We start from the raw sequence: 22,905 nt of genomic DNA, 5'->3' as shown, positions 1-22,905 counted from the left end.
GAGTTACTACTAGCTTTTGTTGCAATTAATGAGTTCCTCCACTCTCCCCAAAACCACACAGGCAGTTTTAAAATTGCCAATGATTTGAAAACTGAAATGCAGAAGCTGAAAATGAGTAAAGAAATAGGAAGCTGCCAAAACTGAGGGATCTTTTTGTTTTCTTTTAATTGATCTTCAAAATGGTGATCAAAGCTGTCATTCTGTGTTCTTCAGTCTGTACGTCAACAGTGCAGCTTTTGTTTAGAGGCTGTGGTTCCAATTTAAGAATTCTGTACAAAATACAGGCACTGATTTCTCCACTTAGGCAGAGAACCTGATGCTGGGCTGCAGAGGGCAAGCTAACAGGTTTTACTGTCTGTACTTAAGCAAATATGAGGAGTGAAGAAAAAAAAAAAAAAAAACAGGAGAGTCCATTGCCAGAAGTTCAAGCTTCGGTGGCATCAGTTCAAGAATTTCTGTCTGTACCCAGCAGTGATAGTGGATAGCATGTGTACCCCCATCATTTGGGGAGTGGACATGTATATTACCATTTCCATCTTACCAGAAGCTCAATTAATTGCTGGATTTGATTTGTTCTTTTTAATATACTTTAAARTAATATTTTTTGCTCAGCTGTTGTTTCAGGCACTTGACCAGTTCATATGTATACATAGTTCAGATACGTTGTCAACACTGAAAGCTTGCCAAGTTGTCCACCAAGTTCTCAAGTCCTGAAAAGTCTGATGATGCAGGTCTATGACAGCCTAAGCCAGTGTAGCAGCTGGCTTCCTGGGATTGCCCTGCTGCCTGTTCAGCCCATGTGCCCTGTGCTCTTGGTCGTTCCCGCTCCAAGCGTGTCTGACCTTACACTGAACCTGTTCAGAGCAGAAAGCTGGCAGGAAGCTATGCGCTCTGTGTGAGATAGTTTCCCAGTGATTTAGCATGCTGAAATAGTTAGAGCTGCTGCAAAGACAGGAGTAGAAACACATGGCCAGGACGGGTGGGGGACGGCATGGGAATGTAGCTGCCAGCATTTAGATTAGTTTAGGATGCCCAGAAATCAAAGYTTGAGATGATAGATTAGAGAGAGTAGTAACATCAAGAGCATCCCTGCTGCCATCAGGACATTACTGGTGAAATCTGGGGTCTGCCAGCTGTCTTCTCTTCTGCTGGAGATAAGTGCAAAAACTGAGGTGGTTCCAGAGATGTTCCATTAATTTTGGGGTAAGATATGTGTAGATGGGTTGTACAATTTGAGCRTGACTTGGATTAACTACCTTTGCTGAACAACAAGTCCTTTGTTTTAGCATTTACGTTCCGTTGTTATGAATCTGGGTATACTGTCCATGTAGCTCTGTGATGTCTACTGGCCACTTGAAGAGAATATTTGGTATTTCATTTTCTGACATGTTTGAGATTAAAAACAAACTAAAAATATAAAAATGGTGAGAATGTGCAGCCCCACAAAATTACATTTTGTTTCAAGTTTCCTGAAAGGTGAAGTCRTTTTCTTCCCTCTTGTCTTAGAGATGATACGTATTGCTGAAAAATTTGCTGATGAAAACTTGCAGAGTCTGATTTAGGAAAAATGGCATTTATGTTAATTTCAGATTGTTTTTCTGAAGGTCCTAAAGAGTTTGAAATAAAAGTATTAACATTTTTAATAGTTTAGTTCTATTAATGAAATGATTCTGTTTGTAAGACTGACAAAATKGGAGATGAAGCAACTTTACAACTTTTAATAGTCAGAGGAGGAGAGGGTGATACATTTTGAACAGTGGAGCTYTCTTATTATTCTGATTTAATTGTTATGTGAGAAGAAGTATATTTACCAGCTTCTGATTTCTCAATTTTCTGTGTTCAAGTTATCTATTAGTATTCAAGTAAATTCAGTATGTTTATCYTCAGTGTAATTAATCATAATATTTCATTCCTCCTGTTAATACAATGATTTCRTAAGATGCTGAATTTTCTGAGCCTATTATTTAAATAATTTGGTAAGTGGTATATAATGTATTTTTAAAAAACAAACATTTCTCTAACATTACTTTTCATTCATACAAATATTTCAATTTTAAACAGTAGCACTATATTAATAATGCTACAGATACTGAAACAAAAAAAAAAATACTATTTTTTTGAGTTTACTTGACCCTTCTGTTTTTCACACTGTTTACTTCAGGATCTGAACAAGCGTTTGTCACTGCCTGCTGACATCAGGATACCTGATGGCTATCTTGAAAAGTTGCAGATTAACAGCCCGCCATTTGATCAGCCAATGAGTCGACGCTCTCGTAGAGCATCACTAGTAAGTCTAATGGATCTGCCTTGCAAAATCGACCTCTTCTGTCTCAGGTTTCAGTTTAATGCAGATGTCTCTATAGCGTACAGGGTTCATCTTCACTTGCCCCTGGGCTTTTATGTCCTGAAAGATAGAGCACTTTCAGTGTATACTGAGCACCTGCCAAAATCCATTGAAGAATGTCACCTTTTCTTTCCTTTCGCTTCTTCACACTTAGCCCTCTCATTTCCCAGTGAGGAGTCGTGGTCCACTGAAATCAGTGGCAAAACTGAACTCCGAAAGTGCAGACTTAGATTCATAAGCTCTTTAGAGCAGGGATGATCTGTCTGAGAAAAGGTCAGTCTGCATAKTCTTAGACCAAGGCTGCAGCTTCTGTGTGCTATAGTAGGAGGTCCCTAAATCAGCATAATCTGAAAGGCATTCTTCATCCTTTTTCTGTTTGTATTTGATAACAATTTTCTTTCTAACAGTTAGTTTGCCATTGTAATGGTAGTCTGGGGAATTTTTTTTAAAGTGTATTTGAATTCCTAAGGATATTAGTTAATTAATTCATATATATAGCAATTTATTTGGTGCCTTTTAAAGGCAAATCTTGCCTTGTAGACAGGAGGGGGAAAATTCTTATGTTTCTAATTACAATATAAATACTAGAAATTCAGGACTCTTCTTTTAGATTTGAACATCTGAAGTTGTCTAAGAAATGCTTTGGTGGTCTTTTCACAAAAATCATCAAATTCCAGTTATAACTGGTCTATCATCTTTCCTAAAGTTAATCCACACTTTAAAGACTCTCTAGACCATTACTGMCTTTCTGAGCAAATTAACTGCTGGGATTTCATTGCTTTGTATAGAAAAACTGGAAAGTATATTAGTAAAAGTGCACTATGTTTTTTGTTTGATTAATTTAATGGCTTATTTGCTGAAAAAATAAATAGGAAAGCATATATACAGAATTAATTAACTGTGAAATATCCTTGTTTTAGTCTTTCTGAATTAATAATGTTTATAACAAATCAATGGTTATGAGTTTTGTCATGTATTTTTCCCCTGAATAAGCAATAGTTCCAGACTGAAGCTCTGATTTGCATGTTACCTTTTGCATGAACAGTACTAAAAGAATAGAAGATTGGATTAAAATACTGAAAGTAGTAATAATAAAGTAGCAAGCTTAAATATTTGTTTCAGAATTTTGTAGATCGTTAACCACTTATTTGAATTATTGATTTAGCACTGATTTGAAGAATATATTTCTTGGAACTTTTCTTTTTGAGCTCYGATGTGTTAAGTAACCTTTTCAGAATAACCTTTTCAGTGCTGGAATTACAATGTTTGGGGGGTGGAAAGTTTCCTGTGTGTTTAAACTCCCTTGCTCATTTAACAGTGGGCCCTAAATGAGTGTAGTTGAAGTACTCGCCTCTTTATATTTTAGAAGAAAGAAAGAAAAACAGTGCCCTCTAATGAATGTAGTCCATGTACAAAATCAACTTCCTGTCACAAGATTGTTCTGTTTTGCCTTTTAGAAATGCTTTCAGGGCTTAAAAGTCCAAAAAAAGACCTGCCAGTAGTGCTGTGGCATGCAGGCATGCATTTACTGCATTATTCTTGAGTTATTTCCAACTAACCTTAAAATAAAAAACAAAATCGAACTCATTGTTGGGTTGTGACTGAAAAATTACTAGCAGACTAGTAATTACAATATATGAATGTTGTGCTCTGCTTTGAAAGCCTGTTTCTTTTCAAGGCTTAGTAGAAATTAAAGCAAAAAAAACACTAAGAAGTTCCAAATGAGGACTTGTGATATTTTAGATCTGGTGTATTTCTTTGAAATATAACCAAAAAAAAAAAAAACTTTTTACAGTAATTGTGTATTTTGTGTGTACAGATACAGTACTACATGTGCAGCAGAATGTATGCATCTCTTACGCATCAGCTCTTAGAAATAAGAGACTATAAAAAGATGTATTAAGGTTTCTGTGTAAGTCAGGATGGCCAGATATGTATTGCAGAAAAACAACCCAAATTGTTCAGAAATGATTTTGAAAGAAAAATGAAACTTTACTTGGTTTGAGGAGTCTAAAAACTAGTTTTTCTTTTGAATGGTGGTCAATTAAAATGTGATAGTGATGTCAAAGCATATATGCAGGCAGGTCTTAAAGCATACCTGCCTTCTATAAGTAAGAAATATTTTAGGATTTTATAGTCTAAAGAAGATACTAACTTTATTACTCTTGATGAACCAATAACAAGCATTCTAATAAATGATGTTTTTAATAATTATACTCCATACTGTCTGGCAAAAACAAGACCAATGGTTACAAGTTCTCGTTCTGTTTCTCCTCTGAACTCACAAGCATATCTTTTTATTTCTAATACCATCTAAATTCACTTTAAGATTAGGTTAAGTACTGTGTGTTAAGTACTTTGAAATACACTTTAAAACTTTATATTTTTACTAGCACTGTAACTATATCAGTGATATGCTTAAAATCTCACCAGAGTTAAAAGGTTGTCAGAATACCAACTTTGTCAGTATCTGGGAGTAAACAGCCTGGCTTCACCAAGCTCTTAAAGCTGCTTGGTGCCAAAGTATCCTTAGGCAGTTCTAAAACGTGGCAATCTTAACACTAATTTAATAAAGCAGAATTATTTTTAATACTGTATTAACAAGAATATCTGCCCTTTTTATCATAGATTTGTCATAATGTGTTTATAGACAAGCTCTTACATTTAATTCAGATGTAATTGCATGCATATGTTTTGCAAATCAACMGAAGCCTTTATCTGGCTTCTGTTGKTGTATCTCCGTATTACTATCAAATCACAGACAAGAGTGTTTACATATTAAATGTTAAACACAATGAAATTGTACACACCTTTAATATCCATAGGATTTTAAGAACAGATCAGCATATTTTGACTTGTGGAAGTAGATGCTGAAGCCAGTCAAGTGTGAAAGTGTGTTTTCCTAGGAAAAAATACTAATTGGGTATGATTGGAAGTCAAAGGAAGGAATGATCCTAAGGAAAATACCTGGCTTTTTTTGTCTTCCTGTATATTTAGTTGTCAGTAAAGCAAAACCCCCTGAAGTCTTTGGATTTTGACAGTGTACAGGCTGCAAGCACTTTGTAAATCAGTCTCAAAACTGGCATATTTTAAATGTCTGCTTTCAGCATTCTTTCTACTGTAAGACCAATATGAAGGTGTAATGTAATTGAGAATATTCTTACATGAAAATAATTGTAAGAGGCAAAATACCTGAGTAACTGTGGATTTCAGTAGGAAAAGAATAGTGGTCTTGCAGACCATCTTCAGAAGAAGGTGTTTGATGAAGACACAGCAGACAGTGCTTCCTGACTTGTGGCAGAGGCAAAGTCAGCGACTGGAAAAAGAACTACCCTAGTATGCAGAAACTTGAAGGCATGGACTATGAAACTTAAATCATTGAGAGAAAGCTGAACTTTGTGGAGGGATTTAAAGATGTCACAGAGCAGAATGATGTATAAGGATTTTACTGGCAGAGTTTTAGACTAAAGAGGCATTGAGAGGTCAGAATGGAAGAAGATACCTGGAGCTGAGATCTTCTAGAAATGTGTTAGAGAATTTTACAGAAAGAAAATAAATAATGAAAATTGTTTTCAGAGAAGCAGCAGCATATGGATATCMTAAGCAAGAGAAAGAATGGAACAGGTTGAGATGGCTGTAGGCTATAGCAACCTCATTAGTATTAATCAAATCAGAAGAGTGGAGAAGATTTAAGTAGGAGGTGGGATAAAGTCCGTTTTGTTCTAAGTGTAATTCAGTTCATAGTCAGCCCTTTCAAAAGACAGACTAACAGTCTGAGCATTTGGCTTGGGTTTGGGGGACATTTATAATGTCTAAATCGTTTTTAAAACAATGAAATGTTGCGGTATTTGATCTAGTACTATGAGGTATTTTTCTGAAACAAAATTTAGCTTGCTGATAAATTGTCACTAATTTCAGTGATCAGTTTAATATTTAGTGCTCAATTTAATATTTGTTTTTATTACAGTCAGAAATTGGATTTGGAAAAATGGAAACCTATATCAAGTTAGAAAAGCTTGGAGAGGTGCGTATAGCTTTCTTTTGAAACGATTACTGCTTTGATGATGAAGCTTTATGTATAGTTTTATTTATGTCAAATGMAAATATCTACGTACTTTGAGATACCTATTGAATTTCTCTTCTTTTCAGGAAACCAAACATACCKTCTATGTGTAACAATGTCACAGCCACACAAATGCTCTGTGCATATATATAACATGGAAGAACACAACCTCTGAGCTGAGGAAGAGTTATGTTTGTGTTTCCTTCTGGGAGGGCAGTACTTGGGCTTTCTCCCCTCCATCTAGCCACCAATTTTCAGAGAAACTGTAGAATTTGGAGAGGGGGTTGGGAAGATGCAGCTGTAGGGCCTATCCAGTTTGTTTAAATTGGCCAGTGGATTCAAAAATGGAAGAGGAGCAGCAGGGTGGGATGCACCAAGCACTGCAGAAGAAAGCAGGGCTGATCAATATGTTGGCTGTGAATATTGCTGTTAGTTCTCGATCTGCACTATTTATATTTCTAAATACATCTTTTTTTTTTTTCTTCTTTTTTTTTTTTTTTTAATTTTACCTCTGTTATTTGTTAGATGTCTTGCTAGCCGTGGTGTGATGTTATTTATCTTTGGGGAATATTAATCTAATCACTAGCAAGTCCTAGTTGCAGCCGTATTTTCTCATTTGCATTACTGAGTAAGTGTGACGAACAATACAAGATATGTACTCTAACTCAGGGAAGTTTTTGTAACTTGGTATTACTTCCTCTCTGCAGTTGTTGGAATTAGTTGTGCAAGTTTATTGTTTAGTTAGTATTTCTTGTCATTGTGTAAAATGTCTTAAAAGAGTTTTGAACATTCTAGTTTAAGTAAAGAAAATTGTAAAAGATGAGCTTCACAATATTTCTTGTTCTTTCTGTCAACAAAAATTAAAGTTTGGTTCCCCCAGCCCCCAAAATGTTCTTACAGAAAATATGTAACAAAGGTAAGGAGCTATATAAAAAAATAATTAGCTGTTTTCCAGAAAAATAGCTGCACTATAGGTTAAAGATGTCTGAGCCAGTTTTAGCAAAATATGGCCTTTCCAGATGGTGTATTATCCTAGCAGTGAACCTGATGAACTTAACTAACACCACCTGATCAGATTTCTTAAGTAGATATATTCTCAAAACCTTTTGATGTAATCTTCAGAGCATTCCTTGTGCCTCTGTGTTTACAAAAAAATTTACTTGTTTTACTTGTATCAAAAGAAGAAAATAYAAAAATTAATCGTATCCAAAATGAAACCTATTATGAGTTCAGATAAAAGCTTTTATTTTCTTTTTAACTGGTCTTTCAATGAGGGAACAGCTTTTAAGAGTTTCTTTTTTCCACTGTGTAGGGTACTTATGCAACAGTTTATAAGGGAAGAAGTAAATTGACAGAGAACCTGGTAGCTCTGAAAGAAATTCGTCTGGAACATGAAGAGGGAGCACCGTGCACAGCCATAAGAGAAGGTGATAATTTTTTTTGTGCTTTCTGGAATTTCAGATATTTCTGGCTTTCTGTTTGTCCAAAGTACTGTTGGTAGAAAAACACAGATTACAACTGATGTAATTTTTGATAAAGAGAACTGGAATTTAGACCAATTAAGTCTTAATATTTCAAATGTACTTACTTTGTGGTGGTGGTTGTGTTCTCAAACACGGTCTTTAAGATGTGGATAGTTTTATACTGAATTATGTGTATATAATGAGTGACTTTCAGGGATTCAGAATACATTTTAGGAAATGATTACTTCTATCTGAAATGTGTGTGTGTGTATGTGTGTGTATAAATGTATAATTACAATTCTCTGCTTACAAGTTTCTCAAATGTTTGATGGTTAAATACCTTTTTTGTACTTGAGTTACCTTAATGCTATATGAATATTATGTTTTGTAGAATATCTCCTTAATCTTAAAAATTAAACAAATACCTTACATATACAAATGTRCTAGTTGTATTGCATTTATTTTTGACCTTTCTCACATTTACTTATACTTAAAATTCTTTTCACAGTGTCATTATTGAAAGATCTGAAACATGCAAATATTGTTACATTACATGATATAGTGCACACGGACAAGTCTTTGACTCTTGTTTTTGAATATCTGGTAAGCATTGAAACTACTACTGAGTTTATACATTTGATGCATCTCTTAGAGATTATTGTTTCTAAGTAACACAGACATATCAAAAGTCTGTGACATCTTTTTAAAAATGATGTGATTGTTAATATTTTTCTTCTGCATCTAGAGTGAATGGAAAATTGTAAAAGTGTATTCAGTTGTAAGATTGCCGTAAATTAGTAAATATTATTCTGATAATTTCATATTTCATGGGTAGCAATTTACTGTGAGCTACCTTTCCTTTTTTTTGAGGAAAATGTCTGCTTGTACCAAAATCATTAATGAAGAAAAAAAATAATTATGCTATTACCACAGTGGTATTTTTCTATTATGACACAATTTTCACAAATTTTCTAAGTAAAAATGCATACTTCAAGATAAACCATTTTACGTTGCATCCATTTCAAGCAAGTGCTCAGAATTACATTCCTCGCTTGCTTGCCTCTTCCACTGTAGCTGCTTTCTCACTGAAGCTTTATGTAAAGATATTTTTGTATAATATGCTAGAATATGTAAGTACGATAAGAGGAATAAAGAAAAGCTCTTCCAGTGTAATTGGGGAAAGTAGCATTTCATAAAATATGCTGATGAAGAACATGGAAGAGAAGGCAATAACAAATAATGTGTGCTGGGATAATCTAACTTGCTGGAAAACATGGGTATTTCCATCCTTTGCAAAGCCAGTTTTCTTCATGTTCTGCATGTTTTCTTGTCAAAAAAATGTGGGTTTTGTCAAAAAACTGCTTTCTGGTGATTTGCCAGTTCTAACAATATATAGTATGTACAAAATGTCTTGTCCAAAATTTACTGAGCAATGATGGTGGTGTTTTGACAGGACAAGGACCTGAAGCAGTACATGGATGACTGTGGTAACATCATGAGTATGCACAATGTAAAAGTGAGTGTTTCTAGTGATAGTGACTGGTTTCCAGCTATTTCTGTTCTGATTTAAGAATTTTAGAGTGCTTAATTATTATGAGTTATGTGGTTTGAGTGTTCTTTTTTTGTTTTGTGGGGGCTTTTTGTTTTTTAGTTAAGAAATATAAATTCCTTTTCCATCTTTGGGTCTGGCTCAACTACATTTGATGTCAGTGGGAGTTGTTCTGTTTAGTTTTGATAGCTTTTAAGTGTTTAAACCATTTAAAACAGGAGATTATATCACTTTTCATAAGATTCCATTCTCTTTGAAGTTGCATTTTTAAAAAAAAAATCCTAAAAAAAAATAAATTCATAACTGTTTTGACCTGTCCTTCCATTATTTTTAACCTCATTTATTGAGGTATTTGTTTAGATTTGTCTTCTAATAGAATTTGTATATGTGCTAAGGAAAATGTGGTCTCATGACTGTGGGTTTGGATGCCACTGCCTAAATATATATTTAAGAAACAGTGATGTTCATCTCTCTAGGAGTGATAAAATAGAAGTGATTTTCTTTGAGGTTTAATTGTTGATGTTAAGTATAGCTATAGCCTGGGCTAGTGACTTGTTTTCAAGTCTGGCCTGGTGAAACCTTCTGATGGAGTTGTTGTCCTTGTTTTTGCCTTAATAGCATATTGTATAACATATTCTTTATTGATGTGCTTATGGGATTCAGTCTGGTTATCAATTAYACTTTGGTTAGTTTTTTCTTTTATTTTGTTGTCACATTAGAGTAAGTATCTGTGGGAAAAGACATCTACCTTAAACCTATCACATTGCTTCCTTTGAGTGTTTGTGAGGGGAAACTGTTTAATTCGAGAAAACAAAAAACATAATTAGGCCTCTGGTTTTGATTAACTACATAAAAGGTGAAGTGCAGTGTGTAATTTATAGAACCAGAAAGTGCTTTAAGCTTAAACTGTAAAAAAAAAAAAAAACACTTTCTACTTTCTATAATAAGTGTAGTTAAAGAAGAAGAGGAATCTGCTAATCTGCTAGTGATAATCCTAGTTAAGCAGAGAAATGTGTTTTTCCTTGTTTTGCTCATGGCTTAAACTGGTCCCTAAAAGCATGGTCCCTAAAAGCACATTGGCAAAGTCAGTACATTTGGCAATAGAGAACTAGACTAGCTGCTTAAMTGTGGCACCTGTATACACTTACTGTACAGTAACTGTAGGGGTTGGGATCATTATTAATRTTTAAGATACCTCCCTGTGCATCCTTTCATTCACATTCCTCAGCTATTGTAGGCTTTTGAGTTTTTAATGAAATGAGGGCAGATAATAAATGTGTGTGACCTTTGCAGATAGATATTACTATTTCAAACAAAATTGTGAGTTCACACGTGTTGTCCTGTGCATTTCCAAAAGGATCCATGCTAACTGTGGTGAAGATCCAGGCTTATCTGCTCTGTCTTGTTGACCAATCCTTGCTGTCCCAGTGCACACTAGAGATGGCTATTGATTTCCACAGCTGTGCTGTTAATATCACTTGTGAATGACTACCCCTGCAACAGTATGGGTATGAATAGATGGAACAAAACTTGTTGCTTCTCATTCTGCTCTTAAAAAAATAAAAAATTCCACAGTCCTAATCCTCACCCCCCTTTTTTTTGGAGTAGATAAATCTCTCATAAGCAGACTGAGAGCAGATGGGTGTAAAATACACCTGCCGTGTATTTGTCTGGTTTAGGAAAAAGAACTTGGGGATGTTACCTGATAAATTTTTTAAGTTCATGTGTTAGAAAATGATGATATAAAAACACTCCAGTRTTTCTCCTTAAGCACCTTGTTATGTGGTGAATTTGTCACTTTGGTAAACTTGCTACTGTTTGTAACACTCTACATTTTTTGTTCAGTAATTCATTTTCCATTTGCTCACCTTTACTGAGTGAGGACTATTGTATAGTAATTGATGCCATTAGTAGCTACCCAGAAGTCTTGTGTTCAAGTACAGGCCCACTATGCATAAATGAATTGCAAAGTACTATTTATTAAAGCAGTGTTAAAGTAAACTGCCTTGGCTAAACCTTTTTTCACTCCTTACTATGTATGTGTCTATGTATATGCGGTATTAATACGCATAACTGCAGTTCCTTGGTTGAATTGCTGTCCTAAAGGACTAAAATAAATACCTGCGTATCAAGGTGAGGGGATGAACATAAATGCAAGAAACAGACTATTATGGCAATCCTCATTTTCCCAGTTCTGTGTTTCATGAACTTATGAATCCAAGTGTATTTTTCCAATAGCCTGTACAAATATTATTTACATAGTTTTGCCCAATTGGATAAGGAAGCTGAGCTACATTTTAAGAAGGGACTCTGTAGCAAAAAATAATTTCTAGTCAGAAACCATTGCCTAAAAAGACATTAGCATGGGGAAGAGCATTGGTAAATAATAATTTGGAAAAAAAAAACACCTCTGGTTCTCTTCTGTTATGTAGAACAAATTGCACTTAAAATTGTTGTGTTAAAGTATTGTGTAAAAGTAATGTATTATCATAAAAGGGTTTTAGATTTCTAAACAATAATGAAAATACTCAGAATGTGTTCTTATGAAAAATTAACTTTTTGAAATGGACTTTTGTATTGCTTACAGTACAGAGATTTAACTCTACAGTGCCCCAAATGGACTGTTAGAATAACAAGTGATCTATAGATTAATATTTTYAGTCTAACTTATATATAAATGTTCTGTTTTGTAGCTATTTTTATACCAGATTCTTCGTGGTTTGGCATACTGTCATAGGAGAAAGGTGTTACATCGAGATCTGAAGCCACAAAATCTACTAATTAATGAGAAAGGAGAATTGAAGCTAGCAGACTTTGGTATGGACTGAAATTATTCTATAACAAATATTTTCTTTACTCAGCAAAAAGAAAGTACTGAGAATAAGTTTCACTGAACTTTGAAATACTTTGGAATAGAGAATGTGCATTTGCAAACCCCTGTGAACATCAGGAAAAATAACATTAAGATGTGCATTAAAGCATCTCTTTTTTCTACATCTTTACCAATTCAAAAGGCCAGGATTCAGAACCTGTATTGTGTCTTCCTGAGAACTTGTCCTCATTATTGCTGYTTTTTGTTTATACTGGAACATTTTACTGGAAAAGTAAAATGTTACTTAGTCAATATTACCAGGCAAGCAGCATGCTGTCAGTGATTTAAAGTAGCTATACTATTGTCAGAACCTGTTTTGAAWTGTTGTTTGGAGCGTTGGCTGACATGGGTAGAGGTGAATGGAGAAATTGTCTTTTTAGGACATCTTGAAATGTCCCTRTTAGCTAGGCTGTTGGAGGCATAAAATGAATAGACTTCAAACAGAAGACTTTTAGGTTTACAGGGCTATTACTAAGGGTATTTTAAGGCTTTTGATTGATTCCTTTTCATTTGTGAATCTCATTTGGTTAAGAATTGGTTTGTTTGTTTATTTCAGTTTTCAGCCTAAATTGTGCTTCATATTAAAAGAATTGTGAAGAGAGCTCTCAAAATACTGGTTATCTTTTCCACTCTGATTTCAGTTAGTTCATCCTAGTGATGATCTGTTCCATTTTGTGTGTTCATACTTTMAAATACTCCAATTTCATCTAATAATAGCTCTCCTGCCATTCACTCTAATCTGGCATGGAATCTTGTTACTTGATTTTTGTGCTCTTTACTTCAGTATTTTGATTACCTTTCTTCCACTATGTGTTGCCATAGATTATCAYTCCTGAAGGATTTTTTTTTTCCTCAAGTGGATTATGCCATGTTTTCTGAATTTTATAACTCAACCAGATTTCTGTACCCTTTTTTCTAGTAACTGCTGAACTGTAGCCRTAGCAGTAGCTTTCAATCTATTGGGTATGGTCCCAACCCAAGTCTCTCTCAGTTTTACAATCTTCTGCAGAAGTTAGTATTTTTAGTCTATTTAAGATTTCAGTCTTGACCACACGGAAATATTCCACAAGCCATTATGTTGGGTCATGTGCTTCCTTTATATGAATTAGTGGAAACAACCATAATAGATTCTGGAATTCATTTGAAGAAGACAAAAGAGAAATGGCTATCTGCAGTTACTTTTGGAGAGGAAAGATGAGAACATCTTATCTGAAGTGAATTTATGTATATTCAGCAAAAGTCAACCTTTTATAGGATATTAGTAATCAGAGTGATATGCATATAGGTCACTTAACTTAACTTGAGTTTTGAAAGGAAGTTTTACAGCTTCCTTTGAAACTGGCACTTGACCAAATCCGTAAGTTGGAGCCTGTGAAGCACTGTCTTTATCATGCTTATTTTTCCTWAAAAATCACTCCCAAAGCAGGGTAACTCTACTGGGAGAGAGAAGGAGTCTGTCCACATGCTGAATTGTCAGATGTTACTCCATCCTCTATCACTGATAAACCAAGTTCCTTTGGGAGTTCCAGTGAGCWCTTGCCATGCGGTGGGGCACTCACATGGATGAGTTTCCTGTTATATTCTGTGTCAGGGAAGTCCTTTGAAAGTTGTGCTACTGCTGGGTTTCTTTCGCTTGTATATGGATCAGAACTGCTCCAAAGACTGCATGTAACCTGACAGAGCTAACTTCTAGTGAAGTTGTTACTGACAAATTGACAATAGTGCTATGGAAGGCCCTTGTCGGTCCAACACTGCTTTGGTCCATTTCCACCAATTCATTGTTCTTCTGTTGCCTTCTGCCTCTTGCAACATAATTCTCAAGTGGAAATAGTGTGTAAGGGATGTCGGGGTCTGTGGGGTGAGATGTCCTGTTGGTCTAATACTTGGTTGTTTTGAAGTCATCCTGTCAATTTCATCAAGTTTTGATCTGTTTATCTACCTTCTAGGCTTAAAAAGACTGTAAGCATGAGCTAGCTGTAAGTATTGAAAGGCAAATCATAGGCTGTAGAAATGTAATTTTCAAGACTCTTTAATGAATATAATAGGAAAGGTATTTAGCAAAGAATATTAAGGTAAATTTGTCCTTTGAAAGTTATTTGTCAATTCCTTGCAAAAAAAAAAAAAGATGCAAGGAATGCAGCGTTTTGGACCTTTCTCTTCATTTAAATAAAATGGAATTGCAAACAAATASAGATATACAATATTTGGATGAATTATGCCCAGAAACAGCACATTACCTTTTATWTCCTTTTTATCAAGGGTTGGCTAGGGCGAAGTCTGTTCCTACAAAGACCTATTCCAATGAAGTTGTCACGTTATGGTACAGACCACCTGATGTTCTCCTGGGATCCTCGGAATATTCAACTCAAATTGACATGTGGTTTGTATAGTTTTGCTAAATTTTAATTTTGGTTCTCATCATATGAAAAATGTCAGCTCTTCGTTATTATATAGCAGCATTCAAATGCTTTAATCCTTTGAATTTTTGAAGGATACAGCYGAGTTGTATTCTAGAGACAGGACTGGCACACAGGGAAGGTGCTGGTATTTCTCTTTGAAAATGCAGAGTATCTTTTTATGGTTTAGAGTAAGCGTGCATCAGGTCCACTGTGTTGGGAAAAGAAATCCATGTTCTTCCTGTGACATGATAACATGGTATTTTACCGTGAACTTCAGTGAAGTTGATAAACTTGACATCTGAAGGAAGAAGATGTAATATAGCTGTGACACAGGTTTTGTTTAGGCTTTTATAATTCTTTTGTTGCTGTATGTCTTCTTTCAAAACAATATTTTTAATAGTTAAAGCTTTAAAGCTTTAACTACGTGGTTAACAACTAACTAATAATATGTTGTAATTTAAGACAAATAACAAAAGTGTTGAAGACCTGAAAGTTTTAAGCAATGGATTGTCTCTTATTTATCTTTTGCTTTGTTTTTATGAAGGGGTGTTGGATGCATATTTTTTGAAATGGCGTCAGGAAGGCCTCTTTTTCCTGGTTCGACTGTTGAAGATGAACTGCACTTAATTTTCAGACTTCTGGGTAAATGGATGCTTTTAGCAATAATGTTGCTATCTGAACATCTACTTTATTCTTTTAAACACGATTTCTCTGAGAACTGTAGATTTTTATCTATAAACAGCRACATTTTATATTCCACTGTGTTGCAGGTGAATGAGGGTACTCTCAATCACTTTGTGCATAGCTGAATTTGTACAGTGCAGAGTCATTGACTCTTTTTCTGTTTCGTGTTTAAATTACAAAATTAAATGCTTGCTTAAATCTTATTTCTGTACAAATTTTAAGTTCTTTTTCTTTTTTTAACATAGGAACTCCATGTCAAGAAACATGGCCAGGCATTTCTTCCAGTGATGAATTTAGAAACTACAACTTTCCAAAATACAAACCACAACCCCTAATCAATCATGCACCAAGGTACTTTGTTTTTTATTAATAGAAAATACACATCCCTGTAGCTTTGCAAATTTGTAAATGAGAGCATGTTTCCAAGTACAACATGTTCGTGAATGTTAGAAAACTTCATATCAGTTATGTTACTGTGGGCAGATACTAATGTGAAGCATAATCCTGGTACTATGCGATTGCTTTATATAATATCATTTAAGGCACCACAACTCCATAATGACCTATAGAACAGTAAACTGTGATTAATAATGCCTGCATAGTGTTAGGAAGTGCTTCCTAAATAGGCCAGACCTCTCCTGCTGTGCAATAGACTCATTGTTAGACTGGCAAAATTTCCTTGAGCAGTCTCTTGAGACAATGCTAAAGCCATTTATGAGGATTTTGAAGGGCTTTACCTGTATTGTTAACATCACACCATAAATAAACTTTATAGCAAAGCCTAATGCATTGCTTTTGACTATAAAGAAAATGATATAAGATTTTGTCCGCCGATAAATGGGTAGTATTAGGTTAAAAAAAAAAAAAAAAAAAGCAGCAGCTTTTTTGTTAAAATAAATGGCCCTGATCCTCTTACTAAATCACAGTCCAAAGCTCAGGATTGGTAATTCACCACTGTTTCTCTCAGCAAATGAGATATTGGCATTTGTATGTATACTTATTAGTGTGCAGGAAAGTTATTCAGGTGAATACATTGTTTTGTTTAAATTTTATTTTCAGGCTTGATACTGTTTAATTAAACTAGCTCTTTTGCAACTTTGCTTTGGTAAATAGAGATCAAAAACTGTTTTAATTCTTAAAATATTTTTATTTTTAGGCTAGACACAGAAGGAATTGAATTGATAGCGAAGTTTCTTCAAGTAAGATGTCTTTTGCAATTTTGCTTTATAAAAATGCAAGTTTAGAGCCTTTAATATGTTATTTCTAAAATTTATTRCAAACTAGATCTGTTAGATCTATCTCAAAGTAGAATGTGCAGCTGAGTCTTTAGTGGAAGACAGATTTGGAAAGAGTGATTGTTAGCCTRGCTGGTCTAGGAACTTGAAAGTTCATGTTTAATTTCTTCTGCCAGAAGAGCAGTACTTTTACTTGATCTTGTAAAAATATAATTGGACTCTGTTAATAAATTCTTGAAAATCTAAAGCTCTTGTGAAATAAGGTATTGAAAAAAGAACTTTTAGATACAAATACTACATTTCTGCAACAATGAACTTAGTTTATTTACTAGAGAAGCAATTACTAATGTGTAATATTACTCTCTGCTGCTTTGCACTGTCTGTGTTCAGATGGTAAAGTGGTATGTGTGTTTAATCTTTTAATCTGCTTTAAGAGTAAGTCATGTACTGAGAAGCAATATGGAAGGCCTGTTTAAGTCCTTGATGGGGTGGCAGAAGGACTGTAACTTCACCAACTTAAAAAGTCTTAGTATTTAAGATGGAGTGCACTTATCCTACTTTTCATTGCAACCAAAAATTTAAATTCTATGTCAGTTCTTCATGTGTTTGCACAACCTATGAGAACAGTATTTGCAGTCCTTGTTTGAAGTTAGTTCTTGCTTCTCTACCRTTTTTCTAATGAAATGTCTGCATCTTTGCTGTCCAAAGGTGCCAACCAGAAGACATGTTGAGCATAGCTTGAAGACCACCTTGTCCAAGTTCCATTTTATGCAAATTGCTACAGCATAATGTATTCTGTTTGGAAAGCTTCTTTTAATCTCATGAAATAGCATTTTACTTCAGTTTAATATTAAAGTAGCCAGAAGTCTGTCTTCTAACTGTTGTTAAAACTATAAATAAAGATGAAACTGATGCACATCAAAAATATACTTACAGCAGTTATTTTGACTRTTTTAGCAATCTGATTACATGTTGCTAATGCTAATTTAGATAACATATGTTAGATTTTCATGTGTGAAGTAAAGGTAATGACAACAAAGATGTCCTGGTGAGTTAGTGGGAAACATTGWGCAAGTAGAACTGTACTTCTTTCTTTGACGAATCATTTGATGCAAATAATTCTTTAATAAAAAACAATGTGCATATATCCATTTATGTTAATAGTATGAATCAAAGAAGAGAATTTCAGCAGAAGAGGCCATGAAACATGCATACTTCAGAAGTCTTGGAACAAGGATACACGCTTTGCCAGAAAGTAAGAGCAGTAATAAAACAGCAGAGTATTCTTAAGATAATACATTAAAGCAAAGTTTGTTTCTTAAGGAAAAAATCTCTAACCTGTTAAAGAGTCTGGTATATATTGTTTTTATGTATTTGAGAATAGGAAACATTTTCCCTTATTTAACCGTACAGTTGAGAATAGAATTTTGTTCGATAAAGCRTAGTTGTACATGGATATGAATTAATGTGGGGTTTTTTTGTTACTGTTGCAGGTGTTTCAATATTCAGTCTAAAAGAGATTCAGTTGCAAAAAGACCCTGGCTTTCGAAATTCCACTTACCCAGAGACAGGTATGGGAAGTTCAGTACTTTCTCATATCTGCAAGTTGAATGCTATGCCGGAGACATTCTAAACTAAAAAATACTCTGTTAAATTGGTCTGTGTAAGTGAACTCAAGCAAATACCTGAAAATGACTTGCTTAGTCTTCTAGAAACATGCATGCTAAATGCCCAGAAGGAGATGAATTTAAATAGAGATGGACAGAGGGGCTGTTAATACAAGAACATCTCGGGAGTTTGAAACCATTTTTGTGTGGGTGCTGAATTGTGGCAAAGGAAAAAAAAAAATGCAACGAGTGCAATTAGAAAAAGATCCTGATATTGGATTAAACAGAAAGAATATTCTCCTGACACTGAAAGACAGAAGAGGTGGAGAATAATTGAATACTCGGTTGTGCGAATGCTTCAGTTTCTCACCACGGTCCGTGTTCTGTTGTAGGACATGGGAAGAACAGAAGGCAGAGCATGCTTTTTTAAAGCAGGCGATGCAGAGTCAAGCCCAAGCCTATCCTGTCAGTCAAGGACTTGGATCTGAAGGCAGTTCTCTCTTTTGGTGGACTTGGAATCGCAGTTTGTCTACACTGTCCTCTTCACAGTGGAGTCTTTTTATTTCCAACCTGCAGATTATGTTTTTATATTTGTTGTCACAGTGTGACAATTTTTTGTACAGTTGGTTTTAAGGTCTCCTCTGCCACTAGAGCCAGTAGGTTACAGCTGTTGATGTAACTGTAGCTGCAATTTTTGTGCAGGACTGAGAAACACAGTGCATTATTTATTGCGGAATCATTGCTGCTAAATAACTACTGTCTGTATAGTTAACACAACAGTTCCATGCCTGAAGAAGTTGCAATGGCTTTATGATATGTGAATGCATCTGTTTCTCTTCATAAAATGTTCTACTGCTGCGGGGTTTTTTGTATTTCTTAAACTGCAGTGTTTCCTGGAATGTAAACATAGCTTTGCTTGGCTATAGGTGAACCATCTTTAACGCTCTAAGTTCATGGCACTTAATTCCTTATTTAACATTGGAAGTATGTGTTAAAATAGTTGAAAAAATATAAACGCATATTATGTTTTTGAAAAGCACATGGTGTGAAAGTTGATTCAAACAAGTGAACAATTAACTATTATTTGCTCTCAGATCCTATATTAGTTGCTGAGAAATCACAGCATGGAGACTGGATGATAAATTGTATCAGGGTTGCTCCAGTATACAATATTTGCACATTATTGTGCATATAGGGCCTGCAGAAGCAATGACTTTTTTACCCTTTTTTTTAAACTTAGAAATACAGTTAGTAAAAAGATAATTCGTACACATTATATCCTGGTTTACTTTTGAAATTTAGAATCTTTTCATTACAGAAGAACAGGATAACTGGTGACAGTAGTATGGGAATAATGTCACTTTTTCCCATCTTGTTGCCCTACTATTTCTACATTTTTCACTTGAAATCAACTGGAAAGATGCAAGTTTGTACTTGATAATAACTCACTATACTACAGAACTTTTAAAATGGGAACTTAGAGAGTTTTTCAGATCTTAGATGTTATCTGTTTACCAGAGATAGTAAACATGTTACTACTATGCTTATGCATCTCAGTGAGTATCATAAGTACACCCTTGGTGATGGTTACAGTATTTTTAAGCATTTGTGTTCRCCTTTATGAACTTATTTGTTTAGTGCATCTTAAAGAGACTGTAAATCTTTATTGGTATATTTTGAAATGGTCATGTAAATCTTTGGCTGGTATATCATGAAAATAGTCATAGGTAACTTAATTTTTTCCTGACATTCACTGTAAAACATTCAGGGGTCCTACCATTTCTGTTCAGGAAATCTTGTAGTTTATTGTTATTTAACAGTATTAAGTGAATTTTTGTATATTTCATTTTAACTTTATTTGTGAATAGTGATTGTGGCATGTTTGGGGGTGTTTTATTAATATTTCATTGATACTGGTAAATTTGAATTGGGACTTTTTTATTTTCTGGAAGAGGGAAATTCATGTGTAATGGTGACTATCGGACCACTACTGCTTTTCAGCATTTGTAAACCGGTTTTACGTTAAATCTTGTAGACCTAACAAACTGCTGTTATTTCTAACTGACCGACCTGTATTAATATTGTACTTTTGAAAGTATAAATATTATGTGGAATTCCTTGGTTTTGTTTGGAAGTTTATAATAACAAAGGCGCTGTGTTGTTAAAAATACAGACTTAGGGAACTTGCAGTTCTTGGGGCATTGTTGGCACCTCTTTGCGAGATCTGCGCGTTTGGGGAGTCACTGGTTTGAAACTCAGCAGCTTCTTAGTYCGTGCAACACAGCAGAGGTAGAGGCAGTAGAAGTAGTGTGACTCGTCTGCACCGGAGGCCGTTCTTGCCATAAACACGGTCTAGAGTTTGCTTTTTAGCAGTCAAGTCCTGCATGTCACATGGTATCAGACGTTTTGCCTAGTCTAGAAGCGTAGTCTGCGTCTCGGATACTTGCGTGGATCTCCTGCCAGTACCAGCAGGAGTTTTAGCTGCRTGTCAAAGGCAGATTTGATGCTGAAGAAAAACCTTTGTCCTGAAATAGTTGTTATATATTTTTGTATAGTTGATACGGATCTGATCTAGATTTTATACTGATTAACTTTGTAGGGAATATGTCGTAGATGTGGTAAGTGTTGAAGAAGCAAGTATCGGAGAAACATCTGCTTTTTTTACAAAAGTAGTGAAGATGCAGAGTAAATGTTCACTGTGGATAAATGTGGGATTTAGCATTTCTAGAACAGTAACATTTCATAGGGCATAAAAGAAAAAGGAATAATGTGATATTGATGAGTAAAGGACTTTAACTGGTAAAATGGAGTGCAGTAACCAATTTAGATGAGGATCAGCTGCAGCTAAGAAAAGGAGTTTTCCGTTTTAAGTAGAAATTCAGCTTTTTTGTTACAGATAAAAAGATCTTCCATAAAATTGCAGCAGTCGCTCTGAATATAAGGTGATTTTTCTCAGAACCTACAAGTGAATCRGTTTACTTCGTTAGGAGATAACTTTAAAGAATGTATTTTTTTAAGAAACTTGGCATCTGTGATCGGGTCAGTTTAATGTTTTTGTTGTCCATAATTGAAATTTCTGCATCAGCAGAGACAGCTCGGCAGCCGCTGCCTGTTTGGGGCAGCGGTCGGTAAGCCTGAAGTCACTGGGCATTTCTCTGGCATCATTTTTTTCCCCGGTCTGACAGCGTCAAGCGCCCCGGACTTGGTTTCGCTGTCACTGAGAACTGTAGGGAGTGCTGGAGAAAACCTCAGCCGCAACGTACGTCTGGCTGGAAACCAACCACTCAGAATGGATGGAGTTGTGAGACTGGTGTGACGGCCKCTGCTTAAAGATGAGCGATGGGTGAGCGAGCGAGGGCCTGCAGCGTGTCGCTCRTTGAAGCTAGCTGGTGCATCCCACCAAGCCAGCGGCGGGAAGGCTGTAGGGGTGCGTGCAGTTGCGTGGAGGAGAAGGTGGGGTTGAAGAGAGGAAAGAAGCATGTGGTGAGGAGGTGGCGCGAAGGCTGCAGGGCAGCGCGGGTGGCCGGACGGGGATTCGCAGGCCGGGGGAGAGCGAAGAGGACAGACGAGCTGCTCAGCAGCGCTTCAGCGAAACATGCGTCTCGCCACGGCTGTGTTGTTTTGTGCTGCTTTGCCACAGCGTTAAGTAGCCAAAGTGTACCCCTGAATTGGGCGATCGAAGTTAAAATAAACAAAAATTGAAGAATTGACATACTTTGTATCTGCAAATCACTTGAAAAGACTGCCAGGTAGCATTCTTTGAGCTACTTGCTTGTTGTTTGTGCATGAGTTTTTCAGTTTAATAAAATATATTGTTTCTGTTTGGCACTGTTGAGATGGAATTAAAGTTAAGAATACAGTCGGTTATTGAGGACAAAATATATGAAAGGTATGTTGTAAATATCCACAAGCTAAGTATTACAAATCCAGGAAATACCTAGAATTAAGGTCAGACTTATAAGAAATCCAAACAAATTAGGGTATGGAAATGTTCAGGTGTAGTCTAAAGTGACATGTTGAAGAAGAATTAGAATTTACTGTAGTTGAACAACATAATGTCAGTGAAGGGCAGAGTTAAAATCATCCATGCACCTTGGTAGCACATGGCACCTTTTCTTCCCTTAGTAGCGCTCGTCTTCTAAACAAATGCAACATCTCCTTAAAGTTACCTAATTTTTGATAGGAACTTTCATACTTACATTTTTACAGATTCTGTCTTTTATTCAGAGGCTGGGCTGTTGCAGATTTAATGCTGCATAGGCATGTACGTGGGTCAGCGCTTGCGTCTCACCGTCTATGTTAGACCAGTTCAAGAGATCGACGAAACAACATTGCTTTTAAAAAATAATGGAAGCACCRTGCAAGTGTTTAGCTAACCGATACATTGTAAAGCTGACTGTACAGGTGGGATTATTTTGAAGAGCAGAATTGCCAAGTAGATATGTGGGCTTTGTAATTCATACCAGGTAGCGCTTTCACCTGCAGAGTTTAGTTGACTGAGAAATCAAACTCTTGTTCTAGGCCACAGTGGAAGTTCTTGTTGTCAGAAGTGGGATTAGAGTTTGGCTGTTCTAGATTGTGTCCTCAAGTGTGTGTGTGTGAAAAGACTGTACTGCCTCTCTCTTGTTAACTGAGAAAAGATTGATGTCAGTGGAAAAATATATACATTAAAATTTTCCATGGTTTTCA

At 35.4% G+C, this 22,905-nt stretch overlaps 1 protein-coding gene across 1 annotated transcript in view; it reads left to right on the top strand.

Moving 5' to 3' along the window:
- CDK17 (cyclin dependent kinase 17) overlaps positions 1-22,905 on the top strand; it is a 57,131-nt gene extending 34,226 nt beyond the window's left edge. The window contains exons 4-16 of the mRNA XM_085321325.1: positions 2,162-2,287; positions 6,312-6,368; positions 7,720-7,834; positions 8,379-8,473; positions 9,324-9,386; positions 12,113-12,236; positions 14,551-14,671; positions 15,235-15,332; positions 15,620-15,725; positions 16,531-16,573; positions 17,774-17,864; positions 18,103-18,180; positions 18,609-22,905. Of these exons, the coding sequence (XP_085177451.1) occupies positions 2,162-2,287; positions 6,312-6,368; positions 7,720-7,834; positions 8,379-8,473; positions 9,324-9,386; positions 12,113-12,236; positions 14,551-14,671; positions 15,235-15,332; positions 15,620-15,725; positions 16,531-16,573; positions 17,774-17,864; positions 18,103-18,180; positions 18,609-18,646 (1,155 nt within the window). The 3' untranslated portion in view covers positions 18,647-22,905. The remainder of the gene's footprint in view (positions 1-2,161; positions 2,288-6,311; positions 6,369-7,719; positions 7,835-8,378; positions 8,474-9,323; positions 9,387-12,112; positions 12,237-14,550; positions 14,672-15,234; positions 15,333-15,619; positions 15,726-16,530; positions 16,574-17,773; positions 17,865-18,102; positions 18,181-18,608) is intronic.

This window comes from Rhea americana, unplaced genomic scaffold (genome assembly GCF_003343005.1).
Source record: "Rhea americana isolate MKP2758 unplaced genomic scaffold, rheAme1 scaffold_69, whole genome shotgun sequence".
Lineage (NCBI taxonomy): Eukaryota > Metazoa > Chordata > Aves > Rheiformes > Rheidae > Rhea > Rhea americana.
The sequence above is the reverse complement of the archived record's forward strand: the minus strand, read 5'-3'. Positions and strand labels throughout refer to the sequence as shown.